The 20,424-nt window shown below is 38.0% G+C and overlaps 1 protein-coding gene across 1 annotated transcript; it reads left to right on the top strand.

The window, feature by feature from the left end:
- Positions 1-772: 772 nt before the first annotated feature.
- LOC112035356 (uncharacterized) lies at positions 773-8,770 on the top strand. Its single transcript, XM_024068186.2, has 9 exons — positions 773-1,148; positions 1,238-1,365; positions 1,486-2,031; positions 2,246-2,677; positions 2,765-3,051; positions 5,938-6,029; positions 7,148-7,333; positions 8,309-8,439; positions 8,612-8,770. Exons 1-9 carry the CDS (start codon positions 773-775, stop codon positions 8,768-8,770), a joined length of 2,337 nt encoding a protein of 778 aa, XP_023923954.2.
- The last annotated feature ends 11,654 nt before the right edge of the window (positions 8,771-20,424 follow it).

Raw genomic sequence — 20,424 nt, 5'->3', positions numbered from 1 at the left:
TGATTCTTCCATTGGCTCTGATTCTGACATAGGGGGGGGGGGGTCAGGTTCTTCGAAGGAATTAGACTTCGGTGATGAGAAAGAGGATAAAGAAGATGAAGAGGATGAGGAGGAGGACCTCACCCTGAGCTATGATGCCTACAAACCCCGTTCTTCTTAAGTTGTTCGCCTTCAAACTTGCAAAAAAAATTTCTTCTTGTGTAGATAGGCCATACCATAAGCCTTGGGTTGTAGGTTATTTTGTTTTGTTGCCATTGTTGTGGTTTTTTTTTTTTTAGATGATGTATAGAAAAAGGGTGATAGGCCATAGGGGCCAAATCAAATGTAAATCCCCCTTTTCCTTTTTGAGCATATTTATATAATATAGTTTTTGTTTCAAAAAACTTTAAGTTTCAAGAAAGAAAATTAACTTCGTAGAAAGAAAGCTCCTACATAAAGGAATAACACATAAACATATCATGGTGAGTACCCACCTGTCCACAACTAATCTCCACATCTGGAATTTGTTAATCAGTCTTGTGCTTTAGTTACAGATAGTGTTATTCTTTCTATTGATTCTATGGCCGAGGAGGTGGGCCTTATCAAGCCCCCAACCTCTCCATAAGGATTCTTGGATGGAACTGTCAGGGCATCTGTACCGCCTCGATAGTTCGAGCCCTTGGGGCTCAAATAAAAGGGGCTAGGTCCGATGTAGTTTTTCTTTTTGAAACAAAAGCTGATGAGAATCGTATGGAGTGTTAAAAATTATATAAAGTTTGATAATAAATGTGTTATGGAAGCTAAGGGTCGTGCAAGTGGTTTATGTATCATGTGGAAGGCTAGGGTGTCCATTAAAGTGGTTGAATTTGACAAAAATGTAATTGCTGTCAAAGTGTCTGACTCTGTTACAGATTGGCTACTAGTTGGATTTTATGGTCTGCCTTATTACTCAAAGAAGAAGAAAGCCTGGGGAAATTTGTTTGCTCTCCTGGAATCTCACCAAGGTCCATGGGCTTGTATTGGAGATTTCAACTACATCATGAACGAAGATGAACAAGTTAGAGGTTGTGAGGGTAGCTCCTCAGCAATCAACTATCTTAAGGAGCTAATGTTTGAGTACGATGCTGTTAATCTTGGGTACTCTGGGAACAAATTCATATGGGCTAAAGGTAAATGGGGTAATGCCTCAATTAAAAGAAGACTTGGTCATTGGCATACCCAAAATCAACGATTTCCCACCTTAGTGCGATTAAATCAGATCATGCCCCAATTATGCTGGATACCAACCCAAGTGATACCTTTGCACATAGACCATTCCGGTTCAAAGCTGTGTGGCTGAGAGACGATGGGTGTCGCCTTGTGATTGAAAAGGCATGGAACATGGATGTTTCTAGGTCAAAGTTTACCAAGCTTTAAAAAAGACAGGCTGCCACCAGAGATGCACTTCGAAAATGGAACAAAGAGGTATTCGGTCGTTGTTAGGACAGAATAAATTCTTTTATCCAGAAAATCAAGGAGATCCAGAATAGACAGCCATCCAAAAATAATGAGGTAGCAGAACAAGCGCTACAAACGGAGCTATCTGAATGGTTGATAAGAAGCGAAGTCCTATGGCAACAAAAATCTAGAGAACTATGGCTCAAGCTAGGCGATAAGAATTCCAGGTTCTTCCACCTGTCCACTGTTATTCATAGAAGGAACAACAATGTTGATGCCATCAAAAAAGAGGATGGAACTTGGATTTACGAGTCAAACCAGATCAGAAAGCCATTCCGAGACACTTTCATGGAATTGTTCAAAGAAGAAGAAATTAGCTTTCCTGAACATTTAGAGCATCTGGTTTTGCCTTGTATTACTAAAGAAGAAAATGTTGTGCTGGAAAAAATCTCTTCTCTAAAGGAGATTAAAGTAGTACTATTCGAGATGCAGGACCTAAAGGCCCCCGGCCTGGATGGCTTGGCCTTGTTCTATAAACAGTTGTGGCCCATGGTGGGAAATGATCTCATTAAGGCGGTTACATCCTTCTTCACGAGAGGCACTATGCCAAAAGAGGTAAACTGTTCTTTGATTGTGCTCATCTCTAAGATTTCTAACCCAATCTCTGTAAATCATTTCAGGCCTATCAGCTTGTGTAACGTGGTATATAAAATTATCTCAAAAGTTGCTAGTCGCAAAATTTCGACCTCTCTTGGATAGAATCATCTCACCTACCCAGTCTTCCTTCATCCCCAATAGATGGATATCTAAAAATCAAATTATTGTTCAGGAAATCCTACACAGCTTCAAATCAAGGAAAACAAAACCGGGCCTCATGGCTGTCAAACTCGACCTCCAAAAGGCGTATGATAGGGTCAATTGGAAGTTCATCCAAGCTGTCCTTTTGCACTTTGGCTTCAATGAAGTATTCACTGGTTGGGTAATAGCTTGTGTCTCCTCGGTATCTTTTGAAGTTTTAGTCAATAGAGGCAAAACTGAGTGTTTTAAACCAAGTAGAGGGCTGAGGCAAGGGGACCCGTTATCCCCCTACCTTTTTATATTAAGGCAAGAAATCTTATCAAGATTGATAGACCATGAACTGAAGCTGAAAAAGATCAATGACATCAAAACTAGTATCAGTGGACCAACAATCACTCATGTTATGTATGCCGACGATATACTCATGTTCTCAAAGGCTTCCAGAAGAGACGCTGCATGCCTGGTCAGAACCTTGGACAAATACTGCAGATAGCTAGGACAATCTATCAACATGAAAAAATCTTAAGTATTTTTCTCCAATCACACTCAGAGTCAAACCAAAAGGTCAGTTAAGAACATTCTTCAAGTTAAAAGCCTCAAGAAAGATGTTGTCTACCTAGGTGCACCAATGTTTCTATCTAGAGCCCCATCCAAAGATTTTTCTTTTCTCCAAGACAAGCTGGAAGCAAAACTTATGGGATGGAGGAGTAAATGCTTGTCATGGGCAGGGAGGAAAACTCTCATAAATTCGGTGGCAAAATCCATACCAAACTACACCATGTCTACTTTCAGCATCCCCAATAAAGTTTGTGATAGGCTGGACTCTTTGACTAGAAGGTTCTAGTAGAAACCCAATCAGAGTGAGGGTAGATATATTTCTTGGAAAGTTTGGGACAGCCTATGTTGCTCGAGAAGTGTTGGCGGTTTGGGTTTTAAAAAAGCCAAAAACATCAACAGTGCGTTGTTAGCCAAACTAGCATGGATGATAGCATCTAAAAGAGACAGCCTGTGTATGAGGATTCTTAAAGCTAAATACAAGGTCAATGAGGATTAGCTCCAGGCAGAAGCTTCAAAAACGACATCCCCCATCTGGAAAGCAATTGAAAAGGCAAGGTTAGTTGTCATCAAAGGCACATGTTATCTCATTAGAGATGGCAAATCTGTGGACATTTGGTGTGACCCATGGGTACCGTGGATCCAAGGATTTATCCCAGCTCCATGTTAGGATTAGTGCCCTTAAATCCTATTGTATGATGCTATGTATGATATTAAGTGTGACATTACGTATGACATTATTTATGACTTAATATTATGATTAATAAATTTGTTTTATTATTATCTGAAATAATGGTAACATAAATATTTGGACATTATCATATAGTCCATAAGATGCATAGTATGTGATTTATGTGATCTAGTCATAGAAGATATAAGTCACAAGTTCTTTGTAAACTCATAACTTTAGTTCGTACTCAGTAATGAAATTAGGCATTTCATCTGCGAAGACTATAACATATCAACTAAGATGATTTGTTTTGATCATGGAAGTGGAGACTTCTAGTTAATGTGTTAATATGTTTTAAGAGTTAAGACATATTGAACTGAACCACTGTAAGATTTATTATTCTCTTAAGGACTAACAAATGAATAATAAATCTCACTACTTATATTTGCATGAACTCTTAATCCTAAGAGAATAGTGGACCTGATCATAAGGTGCAAGTTGTTTTGATATATCAAGAGTGGGATCTAAAGTAACGGTCAAAACCTCAATATGTTGGGCAGCCACATTTAGTGTTGATGGAACACATATTCTCAAGATAGAATTCATAGTTTCTTAACAGAGATACAAAGTATTCCCTTGAGATAAGTTTAATGGGTTTGTTATTCAGAAAGTTAGGCCTAACCACTTTAGTAAGAAATCACTAAAGTATATATTTATGGAATTGGATTTCATAAATATATGATGAATAACTTAAAAGGATTAAACCAGGTACTCAAGGACTAAGATGTAGTAATCTACAAAGTGGCAGTTTACATTTATGACTTTGTATTACTACAAATATTTTATGAAGGGGTTGCATGTATGGTAAAATCTTGAGATATAATTTATTAATAAGGCCTAGAATGCAACTATATTTATATAATGATATTAAATATAGTTAATGGTAACTTTGGACTTGTCAAGAGTTGACAGAAAAGCCCAAGGCCCATTGGAACTAGTGTCTTATTGGTCCCTTTTGGTCCCATTCCAGGCCACATACTAGAGCCCAATTGGAAAGGCCCAAAAGGCTAGCCCAAATAGATAATTAGTTATAAGGAGAGAAACATACATAATTTTAAAAACTAACAACTTACATGAAATGGTGTATGTGAGTGTTAGACACTCTTGAATTCTCTCTTGAACATTTCATATAACCGATTGAGAGTCCACACATCTTGGGCGTTAGTGGAATTGGAGTGAAGATTAAAAGTATTCCCAAGTGCTTACAATCTTTTTTTTGAAATTCTCCACATCAAGGTACACTCTCTTGTTCTTGTATTCTGAAATTTACATAGTGCATGTTATCAATTGTGAATGATATAGATCCGTCAATTTTTCGCTGTGCACATGCATTTCTCCATCACTCCAAAACACGAAGTTGCATCCTAGTCAACCTTCAAAGTTTCGCAGCTCATTGATCTTGACATACATTGCTAGAAAACATCTCTTATCCATGATCTCTTTGTTCCCAGCTGTGCCCAAGCCATTCTCTCCATCCCCATTCAATTGAGGCCTCACCCAGACAAGCTCCTGTGGATTCCAGACTCTAAAGGTTGCTTTTCTATTAAATATGCCTACCAAGAGTTAAATCTACACCCGCATCCACCTAATCCCTCTAATGTGGTATGGAGGAAGCTATGGAATTTGAAAGGACCTGAAAGGATTAAGATGTTCCTGTGGAGAGTGGCTGTCAATGCATTTCCTACTAAAGAAAATCTAATGTGTTGTATGGATATCGAAGATACTTGCTGTGTGCTTTGTGATCAGGAGTGTGAAACCTCATCTTAACTATTTGTTAAATGCCCTGTGGCTAAAGCTCTTTGGTTCTCAGTGTGCTGGGGACTAAGGTCCAATGAATTGCACCTATCAACAACTACGAACATCATAAAGCTAGTCCTTAAACCTCCATCAACTCTCTGTCAAGCCCGAGATTAGTGGTTGGTTTCCCTCAACATGGCCTTCACCCTTGAGGAGATTTGGTGTACTCACAATGTGGTGTTGCACTATAAAGGAAAGGTGGACTTGCAATCGTCTATTCAAATTATCCACTCTAAGGTTCATGAATGCTATCTCATCTTCCCCAAAACAGAGCATACTAATCCAGATCCTTCCACTCCAAAATGGTCTTCCCCACCTCTAGGAACTATCAAGATCAACGTCGATGCAGCGACCTCCTCTTCTAACTTGGCTTTAGCAGTTGCCACCAAAAACTCCCAAGGCTCGGTGCTTAATATCTAGGCTAGGATAACACCAAAGAGGTCCCCTCTGCAGGCTGAGGCTGAGGCAATGGCTTGGGCAGTTCAGCTAGCTACCCGAGAAAGATGAAGCCATGTCATTTTTTAAGGTGATTCGAAAGTATGCATTGATGCCATCCACAAGTGCTCGGATAACCCCATATGGACCATTTCACATTTTATCTCTAATATTAGATGTCTTGCTTTGTATTTTTCACCCTGTAGTTTCAATTGGATCAATAGAAGTGGAAATTGTGCTGCTTATTCAATAGCAAAGTTTGCTTTAGATGGTAAGGTGTCTTGTTTTTTCAATTCAGGTAATCTTCCCACTTGTTTAGCAATTGTTTGTTTGGAAGATACCTTTTCTTGTATTCCACCATTTTGATTATTAATGCATTGCAGCTTATCAAACAAAAAAAAAAAGAAAAAAAGAAAAAACGCATAAGCATATCAATTAAGCAAAAGACAAAGTTGTAAAAAGGACTGTAACGGTGGTTTTCCTGTAACGGTGGTGATGGGTCACAACTTTTCGCAATCACTGTAACGGTGGTTTTCCTGTTAACCAACTTGTTAGGAATGCTCACATTTGCCCTATTGACATGTGTCATCAATTTTGAAAAGAAGCCTTACTTTTGAACGACTCTTTTTAAAGGGAAGAGAATAATTTCCCTAGGTGTAAAAGGAAAGAAACTGATTCCCTCTCCCCATCTTTCTCATTCTCTTATTATCTTCTTCTTTTCCAAATCTCACAAAACTCATGGGTGTCAAACACAATCTAAGATCTAGTTCTTCAAAGGTTACAGAACCTTTAACCCCTAAAACCAATAGGCCATTGTTAAGGGGAGAAAAGAATCCTTCCATAGAAGAGCAATGGATCATCCCCTCTTTCTTTGAAGATTACATGTTCAAAAAAAGTTTTGATTGGGAGTCTGTTCCTTACTCTGCAGAACCTCTCTACACAGCATGTGGAGAACCTGATGATCTTTTGACTATGGATTTGGAGTTAAAGCGTGTCCCTTGGCTTAGCACTTGTAGAGAAGATTTTGCTCCTACCACTGATGTGGTCTTTAAACCTCACACCTCTATTTCCAAAGGCTAGAGACGTTGGTGTCGAAAAGTGCTGACACCTCCTTTCATAGATATCCTACAAAGAGTGCATCTTGTGCACAATATATTGGAGTTCTCTAACCTGGACATCAGCAAGGATAGTGAAAGCCTTCTTTCTCTCTCCTGTACGATGGAATTCTACCACTCATACTTTCTTTACAAGGTGTCAAGAAGTCTCTCCCTATCTTGAAGATGTCCATAAGATATTGAGACTTTGCCTGTTTACTGATGGAGAGGTAGCTAACATTTGCTTGTTTCCTGATAAGGCCAAAGTTGTAAAGCTCCTTGAAGATGCAGTAAAAAAATGTTGAAGAAACCAATTTTGAAGGCAACAAGGAAAGGAAAGCCCCCAGCAAGGAAGTTCTAGAAGACGCTAGTGTCGGTAGTGACAAAGGTTCTAGGAACAACTTTTGGGGATGGATTAGAAACTTCATGAACGAGTATGTTGATGGTGTGGATGAAGAAACAAGCTTAAATTCTTTGAAGGAAGGCACAAACTTCATTGTGGAAGAAAGTAATTCTAGCCCTTATGAACTTGAGGCTTTTATTGATTTTTTACTATCTCACCATTTGTTTAAAGGATATTGTTATGAAAATATCCTATGTAGACATTTCCCTTTAGCTGTTAAGTTGGCCAAATGACATTCTTTCCCCCTTGCCTCTTATTTCTTAAGGACATTGTATTCTCATTTAGATTGTTCCACCTTCGGCCTGCAACGTTCCTGGGGTAGGTTTCAAGTAGAAACATTCATACCTGTAGTATTTTTACAAATCTGATTGTGGGAACACTTTAAGAATTATGCTCCTGTCCCCAAAGCTTTAAGTTCCTTTAAGACTAGTTTTCCATCATCCCAAGGATTACCACGATCATAGGGATGGAATATGGTTGTGGTATCTTTTGATAGCTTCCTTTGCATCATGTTGGATGATCCTTATGATTGGACAGCTAGACCATATTCCCCCCCGAGGGTGGACTTCCATCTTTGTTCCATTCCTTGAAAAATGAAACTGTTTCTCATTATAGAGATGTTCCTTGGACTAAGGAGGAGCTCTCTTTTGTTGCTTATGCCTTTACCTCCCATCTTCAGATACATTTTCAGGATGACTTTGAAACCTAAGTCTACAACCCTCAGAAGTTTACCAGCCAATTTGGTTTTAACCATGGTGTGTTGGGGTATTTCTCTACTCTAACCCCACCCCACCAGCTACATTGGCATCATTAGCTTTCAAAAATGGGAATCTCATTAAGGTGTTGGTGCCTGGTTCTGAAGTTCCTCTTAACTCCCCATCTAGAGTTGGATTACCTTCACCCAGGTTTAAAGCATAGTGGTCTGGTATTAGAGAGCATGTTAGGAACTTTAGAGAAAGTGGATCTCAATGTGTATACATTACACCTATCTTCTACAGTGGCATCATTAGCTTTCAGGAGTGGGAATGTCATTAAGGTGTTGGTGTCTAGCTATGAAGTTCCTCTTGCCTCCCCATCCAGAGTTGGATTACCTTCGCCTAAGGCATGGTGGTCAGGGTGGTTTGACTTTGGAATTCTCTGCCAAAGCCAAAACCTTAGCCATTAAAAGGAAAGGGAAGAACATCAAGGTTTTTGGTGTGAAGAAACCAAGAGTATGTACCTTCCTTCCTTATCTTATTCTTTTGTAATGTTTTCTTTATCAATGGCGTATGTGACTTTCTTTTCTTCTTTCTCTCTTTTGACCTTTGACAAGTTAAAGAAGTTGTTCCTTAAACTCATACAAAAAAGAAAGCCACTCCTTTGGCATAAGGTACCTGTGTACAGGAAGTGATTTCTGAGGAGGAAACAGAATCTGATGCTAAAAGGGGGGATTCGAACAGGATGTACATTAACAATCCCCAAGAAAAAGAAGATTTCACAGAAGTCACTTTCAAGGATCGAGAAAGTGAAAGCACTGAGGCAAACCCAAATCCATTGTTCTAATTGCTTTCTCCATCTTTGAAAGTAGTGTGTTCCAAACTGCTTTCAAAGTATCCTGAGATGATAGGGGATACTACAAGTGGACACTGCCTTTTAGGAGTTTTATGTTAGAGTGAATCGGGTTTGTTGTATCCAAATTGTAGTCTAAAGGTAAAGAAGATAGTCTGACTCTTTCCTTTGATGAATTCCTTTCCACACTAGGTGATACTGAGAGCATGGATTTCAATGTTATATGGTTGAAGAGCCGTGTCATTGCATTAAGAGACCTAAAAAAGGCAGGGCCTTTTGTTCATGCTTCTTTGTCCTTGCTTAAACAATTAAGGTTTAAAAGGAATCTCTTATATTAACAAAGCAAAGAAGACAAAGGCGGCCATAGAGGCGCACAACACTTCAATCACCCAGCTCCAGGAATCCATAGTTAAGCTTCAAAAGGATTTGTCATCCAAGTAGGAAGCTAGTTTTACCCTTCAGGCTCAGCTAGAAGGTGTTGTAGCATAAAAAAGTTCTTTGGCCAAAGAAATTGAAAATTTGGAAGGTGAGCTAGGTGCTCTAAGCCATTTGGATTTTCTCTTGAAAATATTAGTTCTCTCATAGACATTATTAAATTTTCAAATTGTAATATTTTATGGCTGTTGGAGGCCCAGTTATTGTAAACTTAAACCATATTTCTATTAAATTAGGATATTAAACTTTGCATGCATATCATGAACAGTATAATATAAAGTAATTGAATGGAAAGTGTCTTATTTATAGTAATATAAGTCTTGTGGAATAAAAGTATTAGGTTAGAAAAATTAAGCATAATACTTCTTAAGGTAAGCTCCGCTAATGGGGTTGTATGCCTTTGTACCTGCCTGATCTTTCAGCCAATAGTGTTCAGTTTGGTGTGCTTCCCCCACAACGTATGAGGGGCCATTTTCCAAACAAGTTTTCCCATTTAAAACTTTCTTTCTTTGACTTGGCCTTCACGCCTCACTTTCATACTTGCCTAGTAAAGGCAACTATGAGAGGCAGAGTTATTGCGTTAGCCTCCATGCCACAGACTAGGGAAAAGGGTAAGGCTCTTGTAGCTTGTGATTTGGTTGTTCTATAAGCCCACAGACTATAGGAAGTTCCTCACTCCATCCTTTTTCATTCTCCTTAGTCATTTTGACTAATATCTTCAGTAACTTTTGTTGGAGGCCTCAACCTAGTCATTTCCTTTGGGATAATAAGGTGTTAATATCATGTGAAATATGGAGTACCATTCTATTAAACGGCCCACATCCTTGTTTAAGAATGATGTGCCATTATCAGAAATGAGTCTGCTTGGTACCCTAAAATGACATATTATATTTTCACTTAGAAAATTAGCCACTGAGCTACTTGTTACTTTCTTCATGACCACAACTTCTACCCACTTGGTAAATAGCTCAGTGGCTACCAAGGTCCAGATACATCTTTCAGAAAAGGAGGTTTATAGGACCTATGAAATCCAACCCCCAACTATGAAAAGGATATGGAGCCATGGTTGGGTGGAGGCTCTAGTGGCTAGTATGTATCTCTTCTCCTGGCCTTTGGCATTCTTGACATCTTTTGGCAAAATCTTGGGCTTCTCTTTGCATGGTAGGCTAGTGGTATCCCTAATGCAAAGCCATTTGCCATAGCTTTCTACCACCAAGATGTCCTACTTACTCTCCCTCAAGAAAATTCAAGAGAATACCCTTTATCTCTTTACTAGAAATGCACACCAACCATTTCCCTTGGAAGTTTCTCTTGAACAACTTCTCATCCACTACTTTGAACCTGGTTACATATCTTTTCAACTTTTCCTTTTTTAACAGATCAATAGGTAGTACACCTTCTAAAAGGTATCTTAGGTACGGATCCTGCCAATTTTCTTCTTTAACTTCACTATTTAACACTTCTGCTTGGTTCAGGGATACCATAGAACAAGTCTTACAGTCTTTCTGCTCTTCTTTGGCGTCACTAGCCATCTCTATCCAAAAGACCCTTAGCCTCTATAGTCTTCTGTATATGCCAACATCAAGGTTTACTCCACAAATATCATGGAGTAACTTATGCAACTTTGTCAATCCTTCTTATCTTGAGATGTGCTCATCAACTGTTAGGATTTGTGCCCTTAAATCCTATTGTATGATGCTACGTATAACATTATGTATAATTTAATGTTATGATTAATAAAGTTGTTTTATTACTATCTAAAATAATGGTAACATGAATATTTTGACATTATTATATAGTCCATGAGATGCATAGTATGTGATTTATGTGATTTAGTCACAAAAGATATAGATCACAAGTTTTTTGTAAACTCAGAATTTTGGTTCGTAGTCAATTATGAAATTGGGCATTTCATCCACAAAGACTATAACATATCAACTAAGATGATTTGTCTTGATCATGGAAGTGGAGACTTCTAGGTGATATGTTTTAAGAGTTAAGATATATTGAATTGGACCGCTGTGAGATTTATTATTCTCTTAACGACTGTCAAATGAATAATAAATCTCACGACTTTTATTTGCGTGAACTCTTAATCCTGAGAGAATAATGGACCTGATCATAAGGTGTGAGTTGCTTTGATATATCAGGAGTGAGATCTAAAGTCACGATCAAAACCTCAGTATGTTGGGCAACCACATTTAGTGTTGATGAAATATATATTCTTAAGATGGAATTCATAATCTCTTAATGAAGATATAAAATATTCCCTTAAGATAAGTTTAATGGGCTTGGTTTTTCAGAGTATTAGGCCTAACCACTTTAGTAAGGAGTTACTAAAGTATATATCTATGAAATTGAATTTCATAAATATATGATGAATAACTTAAAGGATTAAATCGGACACTCAAGGATTAAGATGTAGTAATCTTCAAAGTGGCAGTCTACATTCATGACTTTGTATTACTATGAATATTTTATGACGGGGTTGCATGTATAATAAAGTCTTGGGATATAATTTATTAATAAGGCCTAGAGTGCAATTATATTTATATAGTGATATTAAATATAATTAATAGTAACTTTGGACTTGTCAAGAGTTGACAGAAAAGCCCAAGACCCATTGGAGCTAGACTCTTATTTGCTCCTTTCTGGTCCCACTCCAATCCATACACTAAAACCTAATTGGAAAGGCCCGAAAGGCTAACCCAATTAGATGATCAGTTACATACAAAGGGAGAAACATATGATACATCATTGTGAAATGATGTATCATATGTTTTTTTATATGATACAAAGGGAGAATTTTTTTATGTGATACATCATTGTGAAATGGTGTGTATGTGTGAGTAGAAGCCACTCGATTATTCTCCCTTGGAAACTAATTGAGAGACCACACTTCTTAGGCATAAAGTGGAATTTAGAGTGAAGATTAAAAGTGTTCCCAAGTACTTCTAATATTTTATTTTTAATTTCACCACACTAGGGTACTCTCTCTTGTTCTTAAATTTTGAAATTTACATAGTACATGTTATCTCTCATGAATGAAGTAGATCCATGATTTCTGCTTTCGCTGTGTGTTTTGAATGAGATGCAAAACCAGTTACTCCAACAATTGGTATCAGAGCGGTCTTCAATATCATGATTATATAGCACGTGATTGGATTTTAGAATAAAAGAAAAATAGTTTCTTGATGTTTACTCATGTTTTTGATATTTTGAACCCACATGCCACTTATTATATGAGATATATACTAGTTCTTGTTAATCACAGTGTGGCTCATGATAATGTTGTTTAAAGATACATGGCATCGGTTCTAAAATTTTAAAATAAAACTGAAATAAATGTCAAGCGTTAACTTTTGTTATGCACTGCTTGGATATCATTGGAAGTTGGGAGTAATTATTGAATTTCATTCAATAACTATTAGTTGATGTTGTCAATGCATATCTTGGCTTGATATATTTAATATATGTCGTGTTTTGTTAGTCTTTGTCATAGGGATGAATACATTAACCTATATCGCTAACATTGATGAGTTTGATGTATCATTCTTTTGTTTTCTTTGAATGCGTTGATATATTATTATTTATATGGGTTCACATGCATTCAAATTACTGATATAAGGAAGTGATACAAGGTTTCTAGCATTATTATGGTTCTTGATCTTAAAACCCTTTAATTTAAAATATCTAGTAGGAGAGAGATACAAGGATTGGATTTCACGGCCTCCATTATCAGTTCATAGTAGTGTGGGTTAAGCACCTCGTCTTGTCATATATGCCTCACGATCCCAAAGGAGGGTGTTTACGTTATAGTACTACAAGATAGAACTTACCAGTTTAAAGTAGTGTGGACAAGCACCTCGCCTTGGTGTATATGCCTCGCGATCCCAAAGGAGGGTGTTTTGTTCCATAGTACTACAAGTTTAAACACTATAAAGGGAGATGAAATGTGGCTACACATGATTCTAGATAATGGTGTATACTAGACTAAGTGTAATGTTAACCTCCCAAAGGAGCTATGTTATTATTACTTAGAGGCTAAAGGTAATACGGCATATTATTAGTGTTTGATAAGAGTTATCATGACAACACTAATAATGAGAATAGTTCTCAATCAATCATAGTGTTTATAATATTCTTGCTACCAATGAATTATTAACATGGGATTAGGTTGTCGTTGCATATTTTATATTATGGTTTTATTAAGGTTCCATACTATATGTTTATATGCTAAATTGATAATGTGTAGTATACTTATTACATTCATGTTTGTTTTTTTCAAATTTAAAATCATGGCATCATTTAGCCCACTTGTTGCTATTCTTAATCAAAACAAATTGACTGGATCCAACTATATTGACTGGAAAAGAAATTTGGACATTGTTCTTACTATTGAAGAGCACAAATATATGCTTACTCAACCATGTACGAGCTTTCCATCAATAGATGCTCCTCTTGAGGAAAAATAGCCATATGATCGTTGGCAGAAATCTAATGAGATGGCTAAGTGCTATATACAAGCATCTATTTCAAATGTTCTACAACATCAAATGTAGGATGTAGAACTAGCTTCGGATATAATACTAAGTCTAAAAGAGATGTTTGGTGAGCAAGGCCGTTCTACAAGGCAAGAAACTATAAGGCAGATTTATAATACTAAAATGGCTAAAGGTACTTTAGTGAGGGAGCATTGTCTTAGGATGATCTCTAATCTGAATACATTGGAAGTTTTAGGTGCTGATACTGACGGAGAATCCCAAGTGGATATGATACTCTAGTCACTACCAGAATCATTCAAGGAATTTAGATTTAACTATAATATGAACAAAAAGGTTTATTCATTATCTGAATTGATTAATAAGTTGGTAGCAGAGGAAGGCATCCTTGGTACTTCTAGTGTTGATGCCAATATGGCTGAAGCTTCTACTTCTCAACCTGAGTTGAAATGCAAGGGTAAAAAGAAGAAGATGGACTTCGCCAAGCAAGATGGTAAACAAGTTGCCTTAGGAGTTGCCAACAAAGGAAAGAAAACCAAAGGAAAGTGTTTCCATTGTGGTGAGAAAGGACATTGTAAGAGGAATTGTCCAATATTTAAGGCTGCCAGGAATAAGGGTATGACAAGTACATTCCTTCTTGAAACATGTTTAGTACAAAATCTCACGGATTCTTGGTGTGTGGATTCAGGTTGCACTAATCATATCTGCAATTCTTTGCAGGGGTTTTAGGAGACCAGAAAGCTAAAAATAAAGGGGAAATGTTTCTTACCTTGGTTGATGGGAGCAAGATTCCAGTTGTAGCTATTGGAGTCTTTAATTTATGCTTTGAATCTAGAGTTTTAATATTGGAAGACTATTTGTATGTACATAATGTTCATAGGAATTTAATTTTTGCATCTTATTTAGGTAAACATGGATATTATGTTATCCTAAAAGACAATGTTGTAATAAAGAAGGATAAAATGTTTATATGTTCTGGCATTATTGTAGATGATCTTTATATTTTAACTCCAGATAAACATGAATTATATAATTCTGAATTAGATAATAACTCTCATGTAAAATCATTAAAGAGAAAGTACTAATGATGCATATCTTTGGCACTTGCGTTTAGGTCATATTAATTCAAACAGAATTCAAAGATTGATCAAAGATGGTGTTTGGTCACAATCTAAATGACCCCTAATTAATTAATTAATTAGCCAAGTTATTAATTAATCAATTTAACATGCAAATACGTGGAAGCACAAACAAATCACCAAATACTAAATATGCAGCGGAAAAAATAAATGACACGGTGATTTGTTTACGAATGGGGAAAACCCTAACGGCAAAAACCCCACCGGGTGATTTTCAGGTCACCACTCCCGAAACTCCACTATTATCAAATCAAGCGGTTACAAGAAAGGAATCCCAAGTACCTTACCAACCTACAGTTGAACCCTTACCCCAATACCCAATTGGACTTGATCTGTAGTGACAGTCTCCACCTTTGATGCACGGCTCCCAAGTACGTGACTAACCAATGCGCGGATCCAAGTACGCGACTTCAGAACACCAACTTGAGGAAGAATGGTTGGCTGCAAAGTTCTTCAGTTCATCCACGTGATGAATAGCAGGAAGATGCTTGGTCACAAAACCCTATGGTGCAAATACACAGCAACTTCTTGATGGAAGATGAACTAGGTCAAGAACCTTGTCTGTTGAGCACAATTTGCATAAACAGAGATTGCTCAATGATAATACAACTTGTGTCACCCAAAACGGCTCTTAAAATAATCCTTTTATATGTTTAGGGTTAGAAGAAAAGAAAGCCCAAAAACATATTCACGGATCCCAAGAAAATCATATTGGAATTCTGACTTTTTAATTCTCGACAGATAGCAGGTGTCGAGGTAGCTATCGAGAGGTGTCGAGCTTTAAAAATTCTGCACTTCAACTTGCTTTCTCTTGGACAGACTTGATGACTTCAACACTTGACCTTGAAACATTGTTTCTTGAAGTATTAAAAACACCTAGAACTACCCAATTACAAGCAGAGTGCGTTTTGTCAAAGGATTAGCCAATTTACATAACTAAGTGACATATGTTCTTAAACAAGTTAAAACATATATGTCCTAACAATCTCCCCCTTTGGCAATCCGTGACAAAACCACAACAAACAAATGAGCATATGAGAGAAGTCATAAATCACTCAACTCATATTCACTTGTTGAATACAATAAAATCTATCCTAACACAAACTCTTGAAAAACTTTGCAAGAAGAGAGCTTATGATAAGTAGACTTTGACAACCTGTATTTCTGAAACACTTTAAACAAAACTCATCAAGGCATCTTGTGTGAAACAGAAATAAATAGATTGCATACAAGTATAAAGAACATGTGTATAAAGATAGAAAAGAAACAACACATGAAGAGAGAGGTGAAAGAAACATACATCAACATATATAAGAGATAAGATAAGTACAATGTATGTAAAAATGGTCAAAGGACCTCATATACAAGACCAATGTATCTAAGAGATAAAAAAAAAATACATATAGCCTCACTACATCCCTCAAAAATATGACAACACTCCCCCTATCAAAAATGTCCTATACTAACTCTCCCCCTAAGATGACTACTCTCATAGCCCAAAACTACTCCCCCTTTTTGTCACGAGTGACAAAGGGTAGAGTGTCATGTAGACATCTCATCGGCAGAGCTAGCATCCCCATCATCATCATCATCATCATCCTCATCATCCTCAGAATCTGACGCTGCTGGAGTAGATGGTGAAGGAGTAGCCTCTGGAGCAAATCCACCCATGATCGCCTGCCGTCGTGCAATACGACCCACACGAACATTCACCTGATACAACTCAGCAGAGAGTGTATCAAGACGAGTGTCCATGCGCTGCAGCTGCGCCATAATATCACCAAGGGATACATCGCTCGAAGAGGAAGAAGGAGCAGATGTAGATGGAGCTGATCTGGATGGCGCTGAACGGGAGGGAGGAGTGGCACCTGGCTGTCTCGACCTGAACTGCGCCTCACTACGTTTTACGGTAGCGGCATCTATGGCAGATATGTGTGTGAAGTGGTCGGACACAGGAAAGGGAACAGAAAAATGGCGTAGAATCCGCGTGATAGCAGAAGGAAAGATGAGCTTATCACGGGACGCCGAATCAAGATAGACCTCTATGATAGATCGGATGAAGTGAGAAGGGAAGTCTATGGTAAGATGCTCAAGCAAAGAAAGCAAAAATCGAGCACGAGGCTCTGTGATAGAGTTATAGTGAGAAAGAGGATGGAGAACAAAAGTCATCACCATGTTAATGAATCTAGGACCTTTAGCAAAAGGCCTACATGATGTGAACTGATGCTCACCCCAATCAGCAGGGCGCTCACAAAAAGCAGAGATGAGCTCATCTTTGGACACAGTCCTCAGACGCTCACAAGAGGGGTAATCTGGAAACTCTATCCTAGGTACCCTAAGCACATCCGCAACAAGTTGCGGTGTGACAGGAATGCGCATACCTCGAACGCGAGTGACAAAATGAGGTACTGAAAGATCAATCCCGTGCATGTTGGAGTAGAACTCCTGTATCAGCACGAGAGGGCAAGTGACCGGGATGTCACACAGTGACCCCCATCCCCTACTGTTAATGACAGAGGGAAGGTCAGTATCGGCGAAGTCCGCCAGAATAACTTGGCGTTCCGAATGAACACCTCGTTTAGAAAAGTTCTCCGAAAATGCCTTATGGGCATCTCCATCACGGAACCGAATGTTAAAGGGAGTAGTATCTGAAGAAGTAGAAGCTCCAGAACGCAGAGGGTTCCGAGCAGGAGTGGATTTACGTTTGGGTGCCATAGACACTACTAACGTAAAAGAATGAGAGAAAGAGAGAGAGAGACACTCAGAAAATTTCCCAAAACAGTTCAAAAATGACAAATATTTTGAATAACAAGTACGTATGCATGGGAATGCATGATCATGTGATATGCAAAACACAAATATCATCATGGGCTCAGCCCAATCCAATCCTACCAGCACACAGCATATAGCACACATCTAAATGCATGTAAATATCATTATAATGCACATGAAATGCAATGTATGACATTTTAACAACATTTAAGTGTAAACCCAACCCAAAATTTCAAGAAAAACTCAACAATTTTGAAAAACCCCAAATTTTTATGAAAAATCCCAAAAACTAGGTTTTCAAACATGCAATGCATGAAAAATGAAGAGAATAGAGATCTTACCAAGTGATTTGAGCAAGAAATGATCAAGATCCAAGAGGGTTGAAGGATTTGAGTGAAAGGAGAGTGAAAGGGAGAGGAACAGACACGGAGAGATCGAGAGAGATCGAGTGAAAATGAAGAAAAATCGCGACAGAACCTTAAATAGGCACCTCAGTAAATCTCGACAGCTGAGGTGTCGAGAGGTATCGAGGAAGCTGTCGAGGAAGGTATCGAGAAAATTGCCTTCGACAGCTGAAGGTGTCGAGAGGTATCGAGATGTATGAAGAAATATAGATACGTGATGCTCGATCGATCGCGAAGGTGTCGAGAAGGTATCGAGGAGACAGAAGATATCTCGATCGATCCACAAGGTGTCGAGACAGGTGTCGAGAAAGAAGACTCAAAACACAATAAGTGAATCTCGATCGATCCATCAGGTGTCGAGAATCTATCGAGGGGACAGAGACTTTCTCGATCGATCCATCAGGTGTCGAAGAGGTGTCGAGATTGCGATAAGAAACAACTTGAGAAGCTCGACAGATGACAGGTATCGAGGAGGTGTCGAGCCAACAGTAAAAACCAGTTTTTCGAGAAAGGAAAAACACAGACATGAATGCAATCCAACACACATCTCAACCAAAGATCCACTCAACATATAAACCTCTCAAAAACATCTCTCAACAAGAAAATAAGCACAAGGATCATGCAAAACACACACACACACTAAACAAGTCTAACCAATTTTATATTTCAAAAACAAGTTATGACAGTTTAGTGAGCATACATTAGCACATGTAAAACCTTTGTGATGGCCAAATCACATTGTACCTGCACATGTATCAAAAGTAGCAAAGAATATTGCGTGTTGTGTGTGAAAAACATCGCAAGATTGCATATGTGTATAGATGTTATGACGATCTGAGATATGAGAAAATAACTTTTAACTCACACACAATCATAACTGTTTGATGGGGACTATCACCTTCGAGGTACATCCTATAACTCCCACATCTCCTAGAATACACGCTTGCAACCATATTTAAAGCATTTTTAATCTTTTTGCTTTTTATTTTCTTTGCATGTTTTCTTTTATTTTAGCATATCATACATGGGTATATAAAAGAGAGAAAAGAAATACCCAAGATGTTAAGCATTTGACATCGCACTTTTGCTATGCCGAAGCATACGAATGTCTTTGACACTGCACTTTTGCTATGCCGAAGCATACAGGTGTCATATTATGATTGGCGGGCAACAGTGGTGAGATGGTTATTTATGCCTTTCTCTTAGGATTTTCTAGTCCTACCCGTCAAAAAGAGTGATATGAGTGTTAAGTTTTAAGAGATAACCTAATCTTACTCATCACAAACAAGAGCCACAAAGCTCACTTGCTTAGTTGTGCATAGAGATGCTCATCTAAGCTACAAGAGATACAAAGTTTAGAAAACTTTGTTTCATTGGCCATCCAAGGTACACAAGTACCAAAGTACACAAAACACACACTGTTTTTGTATTTTTCTGATTTTTCAATTTTTTTTTTTTTTTATTTTAAATCAAAAACAAAATAAACAAAACTGAAAGTAAACACACAAAACATGTTAAACAAAATAATGCAAAAACTAGACTGACTCAGCAGAAAAACAAAACACACAAGCAATGCAAAACATAGAAAAACAAAAAGGGAAAAGAAAGTGATGAAATCACTTAAAGTCCTTTTTCTTCCACACCTTGGAAGAGCCTTTCCTTTGATTGAATCCTTGAACCGGCGGTGAGGGGGAAGAATTTAACCCGTTCAAGTTCGAAAGGAACATGAGGGCTTTCAGAAGATCTCCAAGAGGAGCAAGAGAGGATTGAAGCTGATTGTGGCTTCCAGATGCTATCATGCCATTGCTCTGTTGAGTGGCTAACCACTTATAGCAATTTGGTCTAGTATGACCGGCAGCTCCACAATGATGACAGAGATGCTGCTTCTTTTGTTTAGGCTTTTGAGAGTTAGCCTTCTTAGCTCTAGGGTTTTTAGCATCTTTCTTGTCTAGCTTAGGGGGTGCTCCTAAGACAGATTTTCCCTTGTCTAAGTTCTCACTAGCTAATTCAGTTTTAACATCAATGTTCTCAATTTCAATGTTATTAGCAGGAGGAACAAAAACAGTATTGCTAGTAGAAGCAGAATTAGAGAAAGAGATACCATACCCCAAACCAGTTCGATCCGAAGCAGGTTTCTGATTGCTAAGCATCTCATCAAGCTTTGCACTTGAGGTCCTCTCCAGTTGAGCTCTGACTTGAAACAGCTCCGCTTCAAGCTTCTTGGTCTTCTCAGCCAAAAAGTTGTTCTCAAATCTCAGTGCTCCAATAGTTTGATTCGCCTCATCAAACTTCGTGGACAGCTCTTCACGATCGAGTTCCACATCACTGAGCTTCTTGGTGGCCAGCCTATATAATTTCTCATGCTTTTCAGAGAGCTTGTAAAGCTTCTCATAGGC

Source organism: Quercus suber, unplaced genomic scaffold, assembly GCF_002906115.3.
Source record: "Quercus suber isolate HL8 unplaced genomic scaffold, Cork oak 2.0 scaffold_742, whole genome shotgun sequence".
NCBI lineage: Eukaryota > Viridiplantae > Streptophyta > Magnoliopsida > Fagales > Fagaceae > Quercus > Quercus suber.
The sequence above is the reverse complement of the archived record's forward strand: the minus strand, read 5'-3'. Positions and strand labels throughout refer to the sequence as shown.